The 18,943-nt window shown below is 34.0% G+C and overlaps 3 protein-coding genes and 1 non-coding gene across 4 annotated transcripts; all 4 read right to left on the minus strand.

Moving 5' to 3' along the window:
• Nucleotides 1–945: 945 nt before the first annotated feature.
• LOC112096244 (peroxidase 10-like) lies at nt 946–2,942 on the minus strand. The gene is made up of 4 exons (XM_024179565.1): nt 2,730–2,942; nt 2,053–2,244; nt 1,773–1,938; nt 946–1,355 (listed from the first exon to the last, which is right to left on the minus strand). Exons 1-4 carry the CDS (start codon nt 2,940–2,942, stop codon nt 946–948), a joined length of 981 nt encoding a protein of 326 aa, XP_024035333.1.
• A 1,764-nt stretch (nt 2,943–4,706) lies between these two features.
• On the minus strand, nt 4,707–4,780 carry TRNAI-AAU. Its single transcript has one exon. It is a non-coding gene; the product is annotated as a tRNA-Ile (tRNA).
• A 670-nt stretch (nt 4,781–5,450) lies between these two features.
• On the minus strand, nt 5,451–8,259 carry LOC18034788 (la-related protein 6C). The gene is made up of 10 exons (XM_006423009.2): nt 7,825–8,259; nt 7,259–7,340; nt 7,075–7,169; nt 6,896–6,967; nt 6,721–6,800; nt 6,540–6,618; nt 6,406–6,453; nt 6,236–6,304; nt 6,026–6,148; nt 5,451–5,897 (listed from the first exon to the last, which is right to left on the minus strand). The coding sequence occupies exons 1-10, from the start codon at nt 8,203–8,205 to the stop codon at nt 5,652–5,654; spliced, it is 1,275 nt and encodes a 424-aa protein (XP_006423072.1). The 5' UTR covers nt 8,206–8,259; the 3' UTR covers nt 5,451–5,651.
• Nucleotides 8,260–13,977: 5,718 nt separating this feature from the next.
• LOC18035441 (transcription factor HHO2) lies at nt 13,978–16,633 on the minus strand. Its single transcript, XM_006423011.2, has 5 exons — nt 16,094–16,633; nt 15,625–15,890; nt 15,142–15,523; nt 14,730–14,806; nt 13,978–14,542 (listed from the first exon to the last, which is right to left on the minus strand). The coding sequence occupies exons 1-5, from the start codon at nt 16,308–16,310 to the stop codon at nt 14,261–14,263; spliced, it is 1,224 nt and encodes a 407-aa protein (XP_006423074.1). The 5' UTR covers nt 16,311–16,633; the 3' UTR covers nt 13,978–14,260.
• Nucleotides 16,634–18,943: the final 2,310 nt, after the last annotated feature.

Consider the following 18,943-nt stretch of genomic DNA (forward strand, 5'->3'; position numbering starts at 1 on the left):
ATTCAAGACATATTATAGGTTACACACAAAAGCGAAGGCGCTAGGTGCAAACTACATGCATAGTAGTCTTTGGTTTATTTTGTTCTTGAGAAGTTTTATGTCAATCTTTCGGACTCTCTTGGTGCTTGTGATCTTCAGGAGAAGTATCATTGGTTTGCAGCAGTGAATGGAGTTTAGAAGAAGCAGTAAACAGTTTGCAGCAATTGAAGGCAATTAAGAAGCAACAAACACATTACCACTTGCATCAACCTATTATAACCAGTGGGAATACAAGTGTCCCTTCTAAGGCAAGCTACCAAAAGATACATCATGCATCACTCTTCGTATTAGCTAATGTAATGTGATTGGTTCAATATGGTCACCACCTTGTTTAGTAATTGGTTCAATTCTTCAGTATATTGTTCTGGTAACATCATATATCGGCTGTCTTTACTCCCAGGGAAAATTCTGAGATTATTCCTTTGAAGGCTTAAAAATCAACTAATCAAGTATTAAGCCTTATCTTGATCTGTTTCCATGAAATTATTTCTGACGACAGGAAGATTAGTTCGCTACTAAATTCTTACCATTCGATTGAAAGTGCAGGACTTCCCAGATTAGGTGCCTTTTTTTCCCCCCAGTGGCAAATACTCGACCTGTACCGAGTGATACTTGTAGGGGTTCGGGGTCTCATTTCTGCATTATACCTTTAAATGTGCACGGATAAAAATAGCAGTACCCATCAAGGGTCCTCACGTTGTCATTGAGTGAGAGTAAATATCACACAGGATTGAAATTTATGAGCAAAGCAAGTGGTCAAATGGCAGCAGCAATCTTCAAATATAAACAGACTATACAGACATTTTGATTCTCACAGATATGTAATTAGGCCAGATTATTTTTATGTTGATGGCCTAATTTGATACATAATTAAATTACATAAAGACTAACATTATAGACACCAGTTTAGTTAACAAACCTACAGGACTTCCTGATTTGCCCATCTTTCCCAGCGAGTATCCCAATATTACTCATCTTCACCATTGATGTAGCAAAATCATTGTAGAACAGATATGGGTTCATGCTATAAGCCTTAACCAATGCAGCAGTCCTAGGATCCCCCATTAATGCTTGATCGGATTCGAGAAGGCCTGTCCTTCTAACGAGGTTAGTGTAGTACACATTGTCAAATCTGTATGCACTTGGGGAGTCAAGAGGAGCAAGGTTGCTGTTTGACGAATCCTGGTTTGGACATATGGTTTTCAAATCCGGCAGTGCAGAAGAATCGAGCGCAGGGTCTGGCTGGCCAGACCCTTTGTAGTTGAAGAGTCTGTTCTTGAAGGTGATGCATTGAGCAAAACCTATGGTGTGTGCTCCTGTAAAAAGAACCAAGTAGCCAAAGGTTTATGTTAATTATTTGTATTTGAGACATCACCTAGTCATTGAGATGAATATTATGCAGGGGGTGAAATAGAATTTTGGTTTAGTGGGGCCAAATGAAGAAACTACAAATCCTGTAAATTGAGAGGGCCAAAACAAAAGATTTTCAAATAAATAAGCTAAGTTTAAATTAGGACTCTTTAGTATCATTTATGTTCTCTTACTCATGCTTCCTCTTAAATGGCTCGACCAGTGTAAGAACCTTTATGCTTTCAAATGCAAGGAATGATCACTCATTTCAGATGGAATGCCAATGAAGCACAATTCTTTCTTGAATCGACTTTTTATCTAGAAATCATGAGATTTTAAAACAATAACAACTAAAATGAAAAAGAAAGCAGAAGAATCAAAACCTGAGAGGACTACAACATCCTTGATGTCAAGGCCCTTTGCTAAGAACTTGGCAACAATGTTATCCAGAGGCTCAAAAGGTGATGGCAACTGTGCATTAGCTGCGGACTCACTTGCTGTTAATCCATCTCTACGGCCTAATTGAACTTGCCAGTAGGGCCCTCCTGACTAAACCAGAATATTAGGATTTGATGGAAAAATCAGTTGAAGAAAGAGTTCATTTTGGCTCGAGTCCTGAGACAACAGTTAAATAGATTTTAAGTTATGAATATGTTTAATTACCAGTACAACAGCCTCTCTGGCTGCAAGAGCCAAAATATCAGCACAAGAAATAGTTAATGGGCAAGCTTTTTCAACATCTGCTTTTATACTGTCAATGACTTCGTATCCTCGAGCAGAATTGCGATTTGGCAGAGCATTTTTCTCCCCCTTGAAATCATTCGTGTCATCCAGAAGAATTGAGGCATCACAACCCTGTGTACCAAAAGAGTACAACTTTGAACTCAAACTGTACTGCTTGGAAGTAAATTCAAAAACAAAACTGCGATAACTCTAATCTTACTTCTTCCTTTTAACATTCATTGAACCACTTTAGCATTTTTAGTATTAGATGTTGTTTGTGCTAAATCATGAACATTGCAGATAATATAAAAACTGACTCAAAATTTCCATGTTATGTGTATAATAGGAAATTCTTCTAAACTAATGGGTCCCAGGCTGAAAGAAAAACAAAATCTAAAAAGTACTAAACATAGCATGTCTAATAACATCACTTTCACTCTTAACAAAACATAGTTTTGGCAGCACTTCAGGTTTCTTCAGTCTTTCCACAAACCTGATCATCAGTAAACACCCTAGCAACTAAAAAAATATTATTTTGTAGGCTATCTTATAAAATTCCGAATTGGTTTTGAGGATAATGCTAAGAAGAAATAATAAGTTTGAGAGTATATAGTTACAATAATGAAACAATCATGAAAGTGCAACCGGAGAAGGGATGCAGCTATTCTGTTATCTTTCCTAAAAGCATCCCAAACACCATTCCTAACAATCATTGGCAAGTATGGGCACGATCCATCAAACTGGCTGTAAGGAAAAGAGGAAACAAAGGGAAACAAACACAGGATGAAAAAGAAGGGAATAGTGCAGCTTGAGAAAATAATGTGACCCATATTAGCTAATGCTTGTGCTAGTGAACAGAAAGTAGTTCTGGTGACCTGCTGATGAACACCAATTCTTGGTTAATTTATATACAAAAAACAATGGAGGTCGAACCATTTTCATTGGTTAAATCTGGATAGTGGCCATGCCACTATGATTGTTTGAACCTAATTGTCTCGGCTATGAAAAATTTTACCACTTTTTTTTTCTTTTCTCTTTAATGACATCACCTCCACATACCTCTCTTACATAAATAGATCACAAACTTTAAACATAAGTTATTAAAAAAGTACTATTATAGGGACCATCATTTATGAACTGGTGGACGTTATTCTCGAAAAACACTTCATGTGAAAAATCACTACTTCGGAGTTGAACAAGCTTATTTCAAAACTACGGCTTCATCGTAGAGCGAAAATGCATGAGAGCTTCTTGAAACTGGACCCGTATTTCACTGAATGCAGAACATCTACTTTCAAGCTAGCTACCCATGTGTACTCTTTTGTATAACGTGGTAATATCCAGCTATTGAAACTTGTACTCTCCACTCTAAAGCTCTAGGATTGAACCAATTCATCAAGTCAATTGCATAAAAATAATTAACTAAATTAGATTAATGCAAGGTACACATCTAAGTTTGCAGACTAGCTAGATGATAGTACCAGGCTAGATATTGTATTTTATGATGTTGACTCGTATACATATCAATATATTTAAGTCAAGATTCAATCTTCTTCCAACATTTGCACTGCAGTCTCAATTGGATTGTGACAACACAGAGGGTTATCTATCAGGAGAGGTTTCTTAATAAGATAATAACTATGTGATTTTCTAATTGATTTCTTATTTCAACTTCAAGAATTCCTATATAATTTAAGCGACACTTTACAAAGAACCTTGGTAAAATCCAAATTGTCACCGTTTAATTTGTAAGCCACCCTCACTGTAGTGCACTTAAAATATTTGAGCTTCTTTTGAGAAGAAGATGAATTAACAGTATTCAAAACATATTCATACATACGATTGAACAACCTAAAACATGAGTAGCATCTCACATCAGAGGGACATGCCACTGACTTTACTAAGCTAGTCAACTCCAAAAAGATAATGCACCATATATATATATACACTTTGCCAATTGCATCAAATTCTAACCAGTGGAAATACAGGTGTCCCTTTAAGGCAGGCTACTAAAAGATACATGTATAAGCACTTGGTGTTATGTAATCTAATTGCGCTTTTAGTAAAGTGCAGAGATAATAATGAGAAAGGCAGGCTGCACTACTTCAACATGATTGCTACCTAGTTTAATCCCATGGAAAAATTCTGAGATGATTCCTTCAAAGAGCTAAAATATTAAGCATTAAGCCTTATCCTGACCTGTTTCCGAGAAATTATTTCAAACGACAGGAAGATTAATTGGCTACTAAAGTCTTGCACTCAATTGATGGGAAGTGAGTAATTGCATGTAATATCAAACCTTCACCCACATAATTTCCAAAATGTAGCGCATAAAGTTTCAGATAAAAGATGGAATTAGGAGGTAACATAATCATTTCTACCGCAATAATAAAATATCATGCGTTAGTGGATTAAACTAGCAAAAGTCTCCACACATACCTCAGTTACATGCCCAGATATTTTGGCATGCGTTCCATCAGCGGCACTCTCTCTTTGTCTAATCTTCAAAATCGTGTTTAAAACCAGGAACATGCAGCATCATGAACAATCTGACAAAAGCAAAGCATGAAAACAAAACGAAAACATTAAAATCTTGGCCCATGCAGGTCTCGAACCTGCGACCTTCGCGTTATTAGCACGACGCTCTAACCAACTGAGCTAATAGGCCAGATGATATTCTCAGTTAAAGATTAATTTTAATTTAAGTTTGTGTTGGTAGTGAAAAATTCTCTGCAAATGGCTTATTACACGGTGACTAATGCAAAGATTACATGAACCCGTTAAAGCTCGTGATCATGGATTCATTTTGATTTTGCTAGGGCCTAGGAGAAATTGTTGAGACGCTAGAAAGTAATTTATTTTGATTTTCAAGTGGATCCGTATTATGTATTGCTTTTTACATATCAAGAAACGTTTGTGAAGCTGCTGCCATTGGTTTTGGTTCGGTCCTTCAAGCTCCAATAAAGGTTTTTTCTTTATGTTGCTTCCTTTATTATCTCACCTTAACATATTGAGAAGAAACTGAGGATTTTGACATTAACTCTGCATCATTTCAATTTTCTCATGCATTTATTTTTTCTTAGCATACAGTATATACAATAATTACACGAAAGCCATCTGTGGTTCTTTAAATAATTCGAAATGACAGATATTAGTTATTAAATTACTGTTACACACACTTAGGGAAAAAACCTGAATGGTGTACTAGGGGGGAAAAAAAGAAAAGAACAAATATCCACTATGAGTGCAACAAAGCTAAAGCAAAAGGAGCCATAACTACACAACTTGAGAGCTATAACAACATATCAATATAATCCATCACTAAATTATGTAAAATTATAGAGCAGTCTACATATTATTGCCTAGTTAACTGATCATTTCCTGCTTTCAGGAAATGCAGTGCCATTATCTGGGTAACTAATTCAGTGAAAGCAAAAGAAGAAATACATTTAGCTAGAGCACCATTCTAGCTAGAGCACCATTCATTCTTATATTCCTGCAGGGGGAAAAAAAAGGTGAAAATTAAAACGAAATTTAATTCAAGGTGAACTGGGTGGTACTGGGGAGCTCAATGGCTTGCCGCGTCCCATGGTGAAGCCCCTGGTACCGTCTGGCATTCGTGGACCTTTGAACGTTTGCTTGGCGGATGCTTCATTCTGAGTTGCATTGCTTGATTGAGGAGGTGGCGTAAGCAGGCTGCGGCTGTTGTGGCTTTGAGCACGTCCACGCCCCTTCCCGCGGCCTCTAGCCCATCCCTTCTTTGAACCCCCTGAGTTTTCTTCAACCTAACAAAACAATGTAGAATTGTCACAATTTCTTTTTTATATTCTTTAAAACTAATGTGCTATATAATGTAGCAACAATGCCTCTGTACATGATCATCACATGCTCATTTTATGTTAATGATGCTTACATTGTTATTCTCAGCAACTGATTCTTGGTTGTTTGGGTGAGAGGAATCTTCAGAGGCATCAGCCTCCTCATCATCTAAAATGCCTTCAAATTCTGACTTCTTGGTCTTGAGAACAGATTTTGGCTGCACAGTTTTACAATGGAAGCTCTCGAATTCTATAGAGCATTGGCACAAACATAAAAGAAATGAAAAGAACATGCTTCCACATACCGAGCATCTGAGCAGCACCCTTACTCGAAGCCCTTTCCTCCAGTTTCTTTCATCATTTAACTTTTCAACCTGGTGGTCATGAATCAAACTCTCAGCAATGCTGCATTAATATGAAGGAATATGAAATAGAAACAAGCTACATACATCGAAGGATCTTAGCTTTAACATACCGCTTTCTCAGCGATATCAGTACTCTCATACTCCACAAGTGCATGCAGCTTAAGAAACAGGAAACAATGAGATTACAATAAAAGACTATCTGCAGTGATATTCATGCTTAAGCAATTTAATCCATTCACCATACCTTGTTGCTCACAAAGAAATCACTCTTAGCACGAGATGAATTAGATTCAGGCGGATGGCATATTCGGATAGTTTTCACACTGTTGGTGATTAAAAAAGAAAAATGTAACTGTTTCAACAACAACAATCTTGACATGTCAAATACTAGGAAGAGAAATTGATAAGAAGGTATAAATCCAAACCTTCCCACTACACCAAATATTTTCTCCAAGTTTTGATGAGAGTGATCCTCAGGTAAATTCTCTGCTACAACAGTGCAAGACTACAAGGCAGATAAAAATCGTATTACCACCAAATAAATTTTCAAAAAGTACTTGAGGATCAACAATGTAATGAGAAAGGTTCCAATTTATTTACCTGTAATTCCTCTCTTTCTTTATCAGTGAAAGGGTGTTTACGCCTAACCTTCTTGCCATCATTGCTTACAATCTTTCAAGGCAGTTCGAAAGAATAAGGGCGTGCATATTTATAGAATGAACTGAGATAAAATTAAGCAATGGATTGTGAAAATTAACCCCCCAAAATAAAGGACTTACAAGCTTTGAAGAGGACCGGAGTGCTTGAGCAAGCAAATGGTTGCTACCAACAAGAGACTTAATTTTCTTCATGGAACCGATAACAGATAAGGGGACTATTGCAGGGTAAAATATAATGAATCAATATAATTTCAATTGGAATTATAAGAAACAACAACCTAAAATATAATATTATTATCCTTACCAAAACCTTCGGGATCTTTATTCATATGCTTTGACAAAGTTTCATTTGCAAGAAGACTCATGTCACTGAACTGATATTCCACCTGTTTTTTGTACACAATGTAACAGATCAGAACCATACGAATGTACTAAATTTTCCTAATATGCTCTGAAAAAAATTATACACACTGAGATGAAGAGATTGCCTCGATTGTTAGAATTTAGAATTTCATCAAATATGCCCAACTAGTTGTTGGAACAACATATGTACAAAAGTACATATATCTAACAAGATTCAAATTTTCACACATTAATACCACTCTCGAGTATCAAAAGAATAAGAATTAATCCATAGCTTTCTATGAATCTAATATGATCAGATAGAGCTAGAGCATGAACGCGGCCAATTCTAACATTATCAACGTTTATATACATATCTTGATGTATAAAATCTAATGGCAATTCAGTTCTCTCGCTACCGTGAGCAGGGTTTGAAACATAGACCATTTGTACCAGACCAAGAGACCTTACCGGTTAAGCTAACTACCATCGACAAAAACATAAAATTTAATATCAAAAGGGGCTAACCTGTTTGATGATCTTTGCCCTAAGATCATCAGTGAGGACATTCTTGGAGGTATTACTGGGCATTGCGACGCTAGGGCTTGAGATCACATACACAGGTTCTTGATCGCCAACAAAGATCCAATCAGCAGACCCAGTAGCCGTACCACCAATGTACTGAAAACAAGGATAGTAGTACCCGGAAATAGGCATCTGAGTATGTGATCTTGGCACAAATTCAGGTGCCTGCACATTGAATTTGAAAGGCGCACTAGCACTGCTGCTACTGGTACTAATATTTCCATTATTATTATTTGATGTTGTGTTGTTGTTGATTTTCATTATCTCTTTCTCTTGATTATTAACAATGTCTTCTTCAATCTTCTCAGCATGTGCTTGTGCCATTAGTATTTTTGTTTCTTGTTTTGTTTGGTGCCTTTTTCTTTTTTTTTTTCTTCCCGTTTTCCCTTTTGCTTTCTTTGTGTGTTTTGTGACTTATGTTTTTGTTGTGTGTGCTTTGAATATTTTTCTTTTTGTTTTTAATTTTTTTTTCTCTCTCTTGCTCTCCTGAAGTTTAGTAACTGAAAATTTCATAGTGAATCCACATTTGGCGCCCAAATATGGGCAATAAAGGAGACAGTTGACCGTTGCTTCCATGTGGGTTTGACCAAAATTTTTTAAAGGTTTGTATTTTGCCAATAGGTTTTGACCCGTGAGGGTAATTTCGTCATTCTATTATATGTTTCAGTGGGAATTGTTAACCACCATGCAAGTGAATAGTGATGGGCTTTTATCTTTCCTGATTTTCTTGCACTAAATAAATCTTTTATTTAAACAAACATTGTGAAACAAGTTTAATAGATATCCTAAATAGTAGTTTTCCTTCAAAAAAATTAAAATCAAACGGTTTTTGTTTTTTTTTCAATCAAAGGGTATACTAACTAACTGAGTGCTATTCAAAAATTTGAAGAAGAAAGTAGGGGTGGGTATCGGTTTGATTTTGGGATAAACTTTCGATTTCGGTTTAGTTCAGATCCGAAATTTAAAAAAATCAATTAGTCTTTAAGGAAAATAAAAATCGAAGCAGAACCAATAATTCGGTTCCATTCAGTTTCGATTTGATTATTAGTTTTTTATTTTTCGATAACGGTTTGCTTAACAGTTCAGATTAACAAATTGGTTTTTCGGTTCAGCTTAAGTTGCACACAAGACCTACTATAATCAATGTATAATAAAAATATATAAAATAATTTACAAATTTGTATTTGCCCAAAAAAAATTGCAAGAAGTTTGGACTAAAATGAAGAATGTTTAGAATTATTGAAGTTTGGACTAACATGAAGAATGTTTAGAATTATTGTCACTTTTTTAATATCAAAACTTTTAGACCAAAATGTAAATAAAATAAAATAAATTTCTGCGTCATAATAGTTTTTATCAAAACTTTAGGGATCATAATGATATTTTTTCCTATTGACTTTCGGTCAAGGACCCTTTTGCAAAGTTTGCTAAAAGTATGAGGTCATAATAGAATTTTTGTATGCAAACATTTCCTAAACATTGTGTCGTACTAAAATTTTATAAAGGATATAGGTCCAAACAATATTATTGATTCGGTTCGGGTTTTGTTACCCTTGATCCGAAAATGGTTTGGTTCAGTATTTATACATTTGGTTTTTTAGTTTTAAAAAATCGAACCGAAAGTAAGAAAAACCAAACCGAACAAAATTTTTCGGTTTTGCTTTGGGTTTTGCCTACCCCTAGAAGAAACAAAAGTGGATTCTAAAGAGAATCTGTCAAATACAAATTTTTGGATAACACTCAATTAATTTAGTGAGTGTTATTCATTTAGAGAGTGTTTGTTTTTTAATTGAATGACTTAAAGTTAATTGACTTAATTAATTAAGTTTTTATATGTGTTTGTTTTTATAACTTAACGAGACTTTTCAGATAATTTTAACTTAATAAAATAAGTTAATTTTTGACTTCTTGTTGAGTAGAGAAATCTGAATTAGCCAACTAATTTTAATTGTAAAACATGTTCATATTTTATTATTTATTTTTTATATTTATCCCAAAACACACCTATATATGTTTACCCACCACTAATCTCAACTTTATTTTTTTCTTAACCATAATGGAATCCCTCCTCACTTTGCTTCTCTCATCAAGTTCTTGAATCTCCCATTATCAATAATCAAAGGTATTATTCTTAAGCTTTTTATGTAATTATATAATCTATTTTATAATAAAAAAATTATTGAACATGGTTTTGCTTATATATGATAAAATATTATGGTATTTATGTTATTTGATGTGGCATGCGTGTATACAAATTTAATAAGGATACAAATGTAAAATTCATGTTTTTAGTTTTTGAAGTTAAAAAAACAAACTACTTAATGCTTATTTTCATAGAGATACACACACACACACACACACACACACATATATATATATATATAATTCAAATCCACATTTTTAGGTCTATTCAGACTTTAAATGAAAAAAAAATGTCACCTTAGTGTCACGGGCCGCTCAAATTTGCCACCAATGAAGGCTAAATTAGCGCGCACAGGTACGCTAAGTAAAAGACCGGCCAAAGGTGGAGTGCGCTAAGCAACAAGGCATAAAAGCTTTCTAGACCTAGGCAAGCCACTCTATAAAATAGGGTATGACACCCACCATTTTGCTCGACACCACACCACACACTAAGCAACTCAAGCATCCTTGTCAAGCTTTCTTGTATTCTCTCTTGTGAGTAATAAAATTCTCTTTAACCATATTACTTTTTCTTCTTTCTAGCTTTCTCCCAAGCATTCTTCCTTAGTCAGCTTGAGAAGTTCAATAGGCTTACTTAACAACTATTGTGCTAAAAGTTGTTTAAGTGTCGTAAGAGTTACTATGCAACAAACTCATCATGTGACATTAGTCCATGCACCTTTTGAAGAAGTAATTTGATGGGTCAAGCTGCCACTATAGATTTACCCATTAAAGCCCAACCAAAATATTAGTACTTTGAGTTGGACTATTGATACCCCTTTAATCTCCTCATAAAACTTTTTTTTTTTACAGTTATTCTTACTTTAATTTAAAAAAGTCTAAAAATAAAACACTCTTCTATTTTTAACTTAATTTTTTTATTGTTAAAATTTAAAGTAGCATCTATTTTTTTTTTCTTTTGCAATCTTATTATTACTGTACACAAACATTTAAAAATTTCTGGGTAATAAGTTTTTTAATGTCAATCATTCACGTCAATTACATATATTTTTAATAATAACTTGAAAGCAATCTAAAGTTCATAAATGTTCAATCAGTGAGAAATAGAAAAGGAACAATAAATTATTTTAAATTTGTTTAATTTAATTTTGGTTAGATAGGAAGTGACAAATTAAAAAAAAAATGATTGATTATGCTGGTAAGTAATTTGCAAGGAAAGAAAATTAATGTGTTTAATTAGATTCATATTTATCCTTAAATGTAATTGCACACAAAGTGAGGTTTTGTAAAAACAATAAAGGGCTGCTAATAGCTTCTGGCCCAACTTTGTCTTCTTCAATTTTAAGCAAACTAGTCCCTTTTTGGGCATAGCCTCACTTCTAAGGAAAAAAAAATTTAATAATAATAATAATAATAATAATAATAATAATAATAATATAATTTATATTTTTAATCACTTCAATCGCTTAATAAACTTTAAACTCAGACTACTTAAACATGAATTAAGATACTCTCTCTATATATGGGCTCTCTTGAACTTTGAAAGTCATGTACATTTTTTTTTATTAAATGAAAGTGTGTGTTTAAAATGTAATTGCTTCAATAATTTTATTAATAAACTGCGAATCACCTATATAAATTTTACTTATGCAAAGTTCCTATGTTAAAAAGGAGCCTTGATTCCTTGAACACATGCTTTGGTGTCAGCAAACTAAGGTAACCTAAAAGAAAAAAGAAAAATATCATTCGTTATTATTGTCTAGCATTTGTGGCTTTAAAATTATTATTGTAAAATGTTTGGTAAATACTTATAATTTTAATTTAAAAATTAAGATGATATTATACTTTCTCTATTTTGTCAAAATATTAACTCTATAAAGGAAAAGTCATATTTTCCAAACATCATTCAAGACGTGCAAGAAGACAGATTGGGCACAAGAGGTACTAACTCCAAACAAAGCTTGAATGTGAAAAATGATTTAAATAATTTAGACAATATAGTTTAAAATCATCATGTTGGCTCTTGCATTATCGCAATTGGCTTGTTTTTACTTGCCCTTTTTGCCAAATATACTGCTGAAAATTACCCATTTTGGTAGTTCTCTCCACTTAAAATTTTATAATCATAAGATTAAATATATACTAATAAATAAGTGGGCATACTCTATGTCTGCTGTATGGAGGAACTATGATAAGAATTGTTCTGATTGTGGGATCATTTGTTCATATTTTATTTGCAGCCAAAGTGCTTAGCTGCAGCCTGCTGCTACAATTGGCATATATTCCATTCTCTAATCTCACATCCCAATTAAAGAACTCAAATAATTATTGCATTTAAGAATCTTTAATTGCTTACTCAACCTGAGAGATTATATAAGTTAACCCAATTTAGAAAGAAAATTTAATGAGGGCTCCCATCATTTTCACTCACAAATCACAATTCTTTTCATCTCACCAAACAAACAAAATAATTTAATGCCATATTTAAAGGGGACCGATCAATGTGGGCTCCTCCATGATATCTTCTTGTCTATAAGATTCTCTCTATTATTTTGCCTGTGAATGTGACTTGATTGTCATGAACCCAAATAAACATTACAGTTTTTTGTGTGTACTTTAAATTTTAGTGGGATATGACTAGGGTTAGGTTAGGTAAAAGGATAATATCTGGGGATCTTCAACAAGCTTCACCAATCAAGAAGCTGTTTGTAGACCAAATTATTGGGGATCAGCACCCAGCACAGCCTCAGCTGCTTCAAAATCATGAAAACTGATAGATTCATCATGCATTTGGAATCATGCTTGTTTAACATCTCTTGACAAGGGGCCTTGGGCCACATTCACCACACATTGAGAAAACGCCCAAAAGTACTTTTAAAAAAGCCAAAACCAAATTACAAACACATGTTAAAACATAAAGGTTTGGAATCTTTTAGGGTGTGTTTGAATAATAATTATCTTTTGTCAAAAACCCCATGGACAAAAGCATGTTCTTTCATCTATGTAGCCGTAAGAAACTGCAGTTAGGCCTAACGTCGTAATCAATTTGGGTCTGAGTTCTTTTTCCCATTTAGTCCCTCAAATTGAGACTTGCAAACCGGGAATTGTTGGTCTAAATATGGGAAAATATTCTCCACAGCTTACTCATCTACCCATCAATAAAAGATATTAAAACTAGAGAATCTCATTAAGATTTTGATTAAGAAAGAATATGATAAGTGATCACATTAAATTAAAGGCCCTTTCAATGTATTCTCTCCCACTAAAAGATAATTTTAGATCTTGTCTTGTTATCATGTACAACAAAAACACAATAATTTCTTCATGGCATGTTTCTTTCTACTCATCATTTTGGTAAATACAATAGTGGCATTACATACAGATCATACAGAATCATTCCCGTAACAACTTATTCTGTATCTTAACATAAAAATAATTGTATGCCAGAAGGAACTCAAATGCTGATACATTTTGAACAGGTAGGATGCAGCATCATTACTGAAAGAAGATGGAGAAAAGGAAAAAAAATTGCAAAAGAGATGAAGCAGATTGGGTGAAGATATTGTCTCCTAATTTTCAAAAGTAAAAGCTGAAGTTTGGTCTTGTTCAGTCTCAGAAGAAGAAATATTCAAGGTCTAAGTGCAAGATAAGAAGAACAATGAGATCTTTTTGCAGGTTCTAGCCTAAAATGTCAAGCTATTGAGAACCAAAAAGGGCATCTTGATAACGAAGTACTGGTAATCGTGTTTAACAGACCTTACCCATGAACAAGCTCTGACTGGGGAGAGAAATGAAGTTCCAAGCTATCTAAGTTAAAAAGATGGGAAGTTGACAGGCTAATTCTACCAAAATTCCAGAAATATCTGTCACCAAGGAAACAGATTAAACTCAAAAGTCAAAACCTTAAATTCATGGGAAAAATTGGAAGTTTTAAAAGCAAAGCAAACAAGGAAATTAAACAGGAAACTAGAAGCTTTATGATATAGAAATAGATGGTCTCAGTTTCTTCCACGAAAACATGAGCATTTTAGTACCCTTATACCAATTCCGAGAGTAAATAAAACTCAGATTCAATACACAAGGAAAGCTAATCCTGCAAAATTTCACAGCCTCTCTCTTTCTCTCAAGATCCTTCTCCTTTATATATATATAGTATATAATTATTGTTATATAGTCATAAAACTTCCTCCCATGTATACTTTTATCTGCAAAATTCATGGTGGATAAACTCTATACATCATTCTTTTCCAGGTTTGTGAATATGACTTTTCCAGCTATAGCCCTCAGATTTTGCATCTTCATCATCCTCCATGCTATCACCTCCAGTAGTAGAGGTCCCTCCAGTGTTTCCAGTTAACTGGAGAGGGCCCTGAGGAGAACCAGATTGGGAACTGCTCGCCTTTGAGGAGTCACCATACTGATCTTGAGACATCCACAAACTCCCCAAAACAACTGTTGATTGGTTTGCAGGAGCAGCTGGAACAGCAGGTGACGTTCTACGAGTGTGAAGTCGGTATTTCTAGAATGACAAGAAAAATCTTTTGTCAATCTCCACAAAATTCAAATTTCATACATTACAAATAAGAGCATAGGAATTAGAAAGGAACTTCATAGAAGTCAGTTCCTAACTTAAGCTTTTAAGGTGTTGACTTTGACATCGCTCATTCTTCCCAATAATCGAACAAGATGGAAGAACAATAGCTCACCTGCAAATGACTCTTTACTTCATCGTTGGTCAAGCCATCAACTTGCATAAGTTCTCTAATCTGCTTTGGAGTGGCAACTGCAACCAAAATGCTCAAATATTAGATGCTTCAAGATAAATGAATCAAAGATTAAAAGCCATCACAACTACTTAAGCCAAGGGAACCAAAGATACAACAACATTGAGAATCATGCTTGGTGTAAAGATTCATTTGTGCTGTACAATTTCTTCTAGCCAGGTCTATAAATCTACTTGAAGCATCATTGAATCAGAAAACAATTTCCAATATTTGCCAATTTAATCTCTGGCCTAAAGGAATCGAATCCAACAACTCAACTACAAGATCATAGCAACAGTACCATACATCACAATCAAAAAATCATCTGAACCTAGAAATTTAGTTCATCACTGACCTTGTGAGCCTCCAAGTTGCTGCAAGGCACTGACAAACCGGCGGTGCAATTCTGGCGACCAGCACCTCCTCTGCTTCCTATTGGTCTGTTGCTGAGGTGGCTGTGGCCCAGTCCTCAAATTTGACTGTACATTAGGGGCCGAAGAGGAAACTGATTTACTACAACTGGTTCTTGAACCAGTAGAACCTGTATCCTCTCTAGGATTCTTCATTCCAGGAGTAACAAGAGACAACCCATGAACTGGCAACTCCTCTTTGTCATCCTTTCTTGGGAAAACTGGACAGGTCTTAAACGGCAGAAATGCCGTTGCTCCAGCCCCAGCTCCAGCCACTGCCCCAGCCCTACTTTTACAGGCCTGGAATGGATTCTCTTCTTCATTTCTCTGCCATAAATGAAAAAAACAACCAAAGCAGAAAAACATCAAAATCAATTCTTTCAAACTCTCGCGTTTTTCATATTGTTAACTTCGTTTTAGGTTTGTACCTTAATTTTTAAATTAAGATTTTGCTTCGAATCAAAGATGGGATCATTAGTTGGATGATTATAATCAGTGTTCCAGAGCTGAACAGAGCTCATCCAATTTTTCTTGTTATCTTTACTAGAGTCTTTTTCTTTTTTGATTGGTCTCGCATCTTCATCATCATCTTCAGAGTTGTTATTCTTCAATGGAATAAATTCTTCCAACACTGGTTGCACTTTCTTTGATGCTCTAGCACATTGCATTGACTCCTCCTTCAATACCAAAATTGCTACAAAAACAACACAGGTGTATCAGAAGAAGCTCAATTGACTTTATAAAAAAATAAAAAATAAAAAATGAATTTTTCAACAACTAAAACCAATCAAAACCATAACAAACCAAAACACATCTCTCAAAAACAATTTTTCAAAACAACCCGATTAAGGATTTGATGTTTAGAAATAAAGAAGAAAAAAAAATTGAAAGACGAACCATCGTTCAAGAGGAGCATGCAAAGAGGAAGCTCGCGTTTAAAGGCATCGATCTTTCTCAATTCATCTTCTAATCCCTTGAGAAAGGAATCAAGCTTGGAAAGTTTCTCAGAAACATTACCGATCAAAGAAACTTCCCTGAGAAAATCAGTGATCGTTTTTGGCACAAAATTTGTAGGTCTAAAATCCAAGCTCAGTTCTGGCGGAACCGAACCCATTTCTCAAAACTCAAAACTCAAAACTTTTCTCTTATCCCTTTCCTTAGAAATCTGATTTTGTTTCTCCTATTGTATGTATATGTAGGTTTGTCTGATAATGGATGCTGCAGCTGAGGAAGAAAATAGGAGAGAATAAGAAATGGGGAGATCTCTGTGTATATATAGAGGAAATATATCACACATATATGTATGTGTATGTATAGATGTACAGATGAATAGATGTATGTATGCGGTGAGATTGAGATTGAGATTGAGAGAGAGAGAGAGAGGTGATTTTGTATTTCGTTTTTTGTTTTTTGTTTTTTGTTTTGTTGGGTTGTTTGGAGAGAAAGAAAGAGAGAGAAAGAAAGAGAAAAAAAGGAATAAAAGAAGAAAACGAGCAGAGAGTGGGAAGAGGAAATTTGGAACGCCCAGAAGATTCTGTGTTTTGTGATTTTTGGTCTATTTACTCTCTCTCGCGTCGTCGCGTTTTTCATCCGCTGCTCTGAATTTCCTTTCCTTTTTTTCTTCAACTCGCTCCTCTCCAACTCACCGTTTAGTTTTAGGTCCCCACGCTTTAGTAATATTAAATGCTTGACCCTGTACTTTTGCTCAATTGCTTGCAAATACGTAATAATATTATTTTTAATATCAACTATTCGGCGTTTGACTATTATAAATCTGAATTATTTTACAGGATATTACATGTTAAAACATTGATACTACTATGGACGGTGCTCGTGATTTGGCAGGTTCAGGAGTTATAGTAGCTCGTGATTGATAAGATAAGTTATATCAACATGCATTGATTATACTAAGATTATGGTGCTTAAATTTGCTTTGGGTGGTTGTGTTTAACTCAAGTTTGTTGTCCACTTATTATTGAGTTCGACTCTAACAAAGTAGTTCGCTTGATATCCACGTGATTGTTTTCAAATTCGACATATTGTAGTTCGATCTTCTAATGGTACAACTCATCAATTAGCAAAAATTATTTTATAAGTTAGTTTTTTTTTTTTTTTTTTGTGATCTAGTTAGAAGATATTTATCAATAAGTATTGACTCTTTATAATGTCTAGTGTTTGACTTTTGGATGAATGTTTATTTGACAAAAATATATATAAGTCTATAGATTAACATATTTTACGAGTATACAAATACAGTTTCAACAAAATTCAATGACAAAGACTTGTATGAAGTGAGTTACAAATTATATACTCATTTCATAATTTTTAAAAATACTAGGGATTCGGTTGTTATCATAGGAGCACATTCCCAGTTTATTACATTAAATTCAAAGTAAGTGTAAAATTTCATTTATCCCTTTTAATTTGTTGGTTCACATCAAAATCTCTTCCATGTATTATCAATAAAAATTATATCAAATGAATCAATTAATATTCATATTTTTATAAATAATCAAAACTGTGATTAATTTGAAAGTATTTAAAAAATGTAACGCAGTAAAAAGTATTCAGGGTTAGTATGGAATATCTCACAAGTTTCCTTTTATAAAAATAGCAAATAAATATTTTGTTTTTTTAAGAATTTAACAGTGTTTTTTCCTTTTCTTCTAAATTGCTTAAATCGAACTTAACTCAAACGAGGCAGCGAATTTGACGACTCATGAATCGGAATCTTTTTTTTTTTTTAATCGTACACGGAGTACAAACTTTTCTTTTTTTAATGTCCTTTTCCCATTTTTTAATATATTTATAAAAAAAGAGGGAAATTTGATTTCTTTATTATTTTTGCTTCATAAGATTCTCGAGGATGAAGCTACCGATTGACAAATGTCATGTTGTAAATACAAAAATGTCAAAAGTTATTGTTCCCTTTTTACCAAAATGCCCTCCGCTTTTACCAACTGACTAATCAACCCTATATATATATATATATATATTTAATGGGGTAAGCATCTAAATCATTGTATCTTGAATGGGTCAATTGAGGTAATCCAACAGATAATATTAAATGGAAAGGTGACATTGCAGTCAAATGAAGGAAACTAGTTTAATCTTAATAAAGCAAACTTTGGGGCTTGGCTTGTCTAGTGAGATAGGTCAAGAATCATTTTAAGTTTTTTTGAAGCAATAAGGGCCATCTAATTGGAATGTTTTAGGGTTAGGCTTTGTTCACTGGGATTCCAACACGTGTATTTTACCATTTCTTTTTAACTTAATTCTTGTTCACCATCTGCCTTAAGATTCTTCTTTTTTTTCTTTCTTGAAATGCTTGATCTTTTGATTCCCAATTTCAAAGGGAATCCCCCCATTTTCTAATTAGCCTTTTGGGTTAGTGGTTAGATTAGAAAATATCCACTTTTGTTGATTCCGTAACCCTTGTTTCTTTGTGGTTATTCTTTTATACCTAAAAAGGTACACACAGTCCACCTAAGGACCATTTATTAATTAGGATTCCTGCAAATTTTGTGATTATTTTAATCGCGACCGTCCACACGCCATTTAAATATCTGAATTTGGTGGAAAATTTGCTGGTTAATTAGGATTATTATATGACCATAGAAGTACATAACCACATCTCATTTACATTCAATTAGATGAATGAGACTTGGCTTACTAGTGTTTTATATTGCAGTTCATGTGTTTAAATTTTAAATCTGTAGTGCATATTTCAAAGCAGCAAATCATGCA

Source organism: Citrus clementina, unplaced genomic scaffold, assembly GCF_000493195.1.
Source record: "Citrus clementina cultivar Clemenules unplaced genomic scaffold, Citrus_clementina_v1.0 scaffold_8, whole genome shotgun sequence".
Classification (NCBI taxonomy): Eukaryota; Viridiplantae; Streptophyta; class Magnoliopsida; order Sapindales; family Rutaceae; genus Citrus; species Citrus x clementina.

Excerpts from the sequence above, each read along its gene's own strand:
- LOC18035441 (XM_006423011.2), bottom strand. The coding sequence starts at position 16,310 with ATGGGTTCGGTTCCGCCAGAACTGAGCTTGGATTTTAGACCTACAAAT. Across the intron at positions 15,891-16,093 it reads CATGCTCCTCTTGAACGATG|CAATTTTGGTATTGAAGGAG; the intron begins GTTCGTCTTTCA and ends TTGTTTTTGTAG. Across the intron at positions 14,807-15,141 it reads GCAACTTGGAGGCTCACAAG|TTGCCACTCCAAAGCAGATT; the intron begins GTCAGTGATGAA and ends TTTTGGTTGCAG.
- LOC18034788 (XM_006423009.2), bottom strand. The coding sequence starts at position 8,205 with ATGGCACAAGCACATGCTGAGAAGATTGAAGAAGACATTGTTAATAAT. Across the intron at positions 6,968-7,074 it reads TCCGGTCCTCTTCAAAGCTT|ATTGTAAGCAATGATGGCAA; the intron begins GTAAGTCCTTTA and ends CTGCCTTGAAAG. Across the intron at positions 5,898-6,025 it reads CAGTTGCTGAGAATAACAAT|GTTGAAGAAAACTCAGGGGG; the intron begins GTAAGCATCATT and ends TTGTTTTGTTAG.
- LOC112096244 (XM_024179565.1), bottom strand. The coding sequence starts at position 2,942 with ATGGGTCACATTATTTTCTCAAGCTGCACTATTCCCTTCTTTTTCATC. Across the intron at positions 1,939-2,052 it reads CCAGAGAGGCTGTTGTACTG|TCAGGAGGGCCCTACTGGCA; the intron begins GTAATTAAACAT and ends ATTCTGGTTTAG. Across the intron at positions 1,356-1,772 it reads GGATGTTGTAGTCCTCTCAG|GAGCACACACCATAGGTTTT; the intron begins GTTTTGATTCTT and ends TTCTTTTTACAG.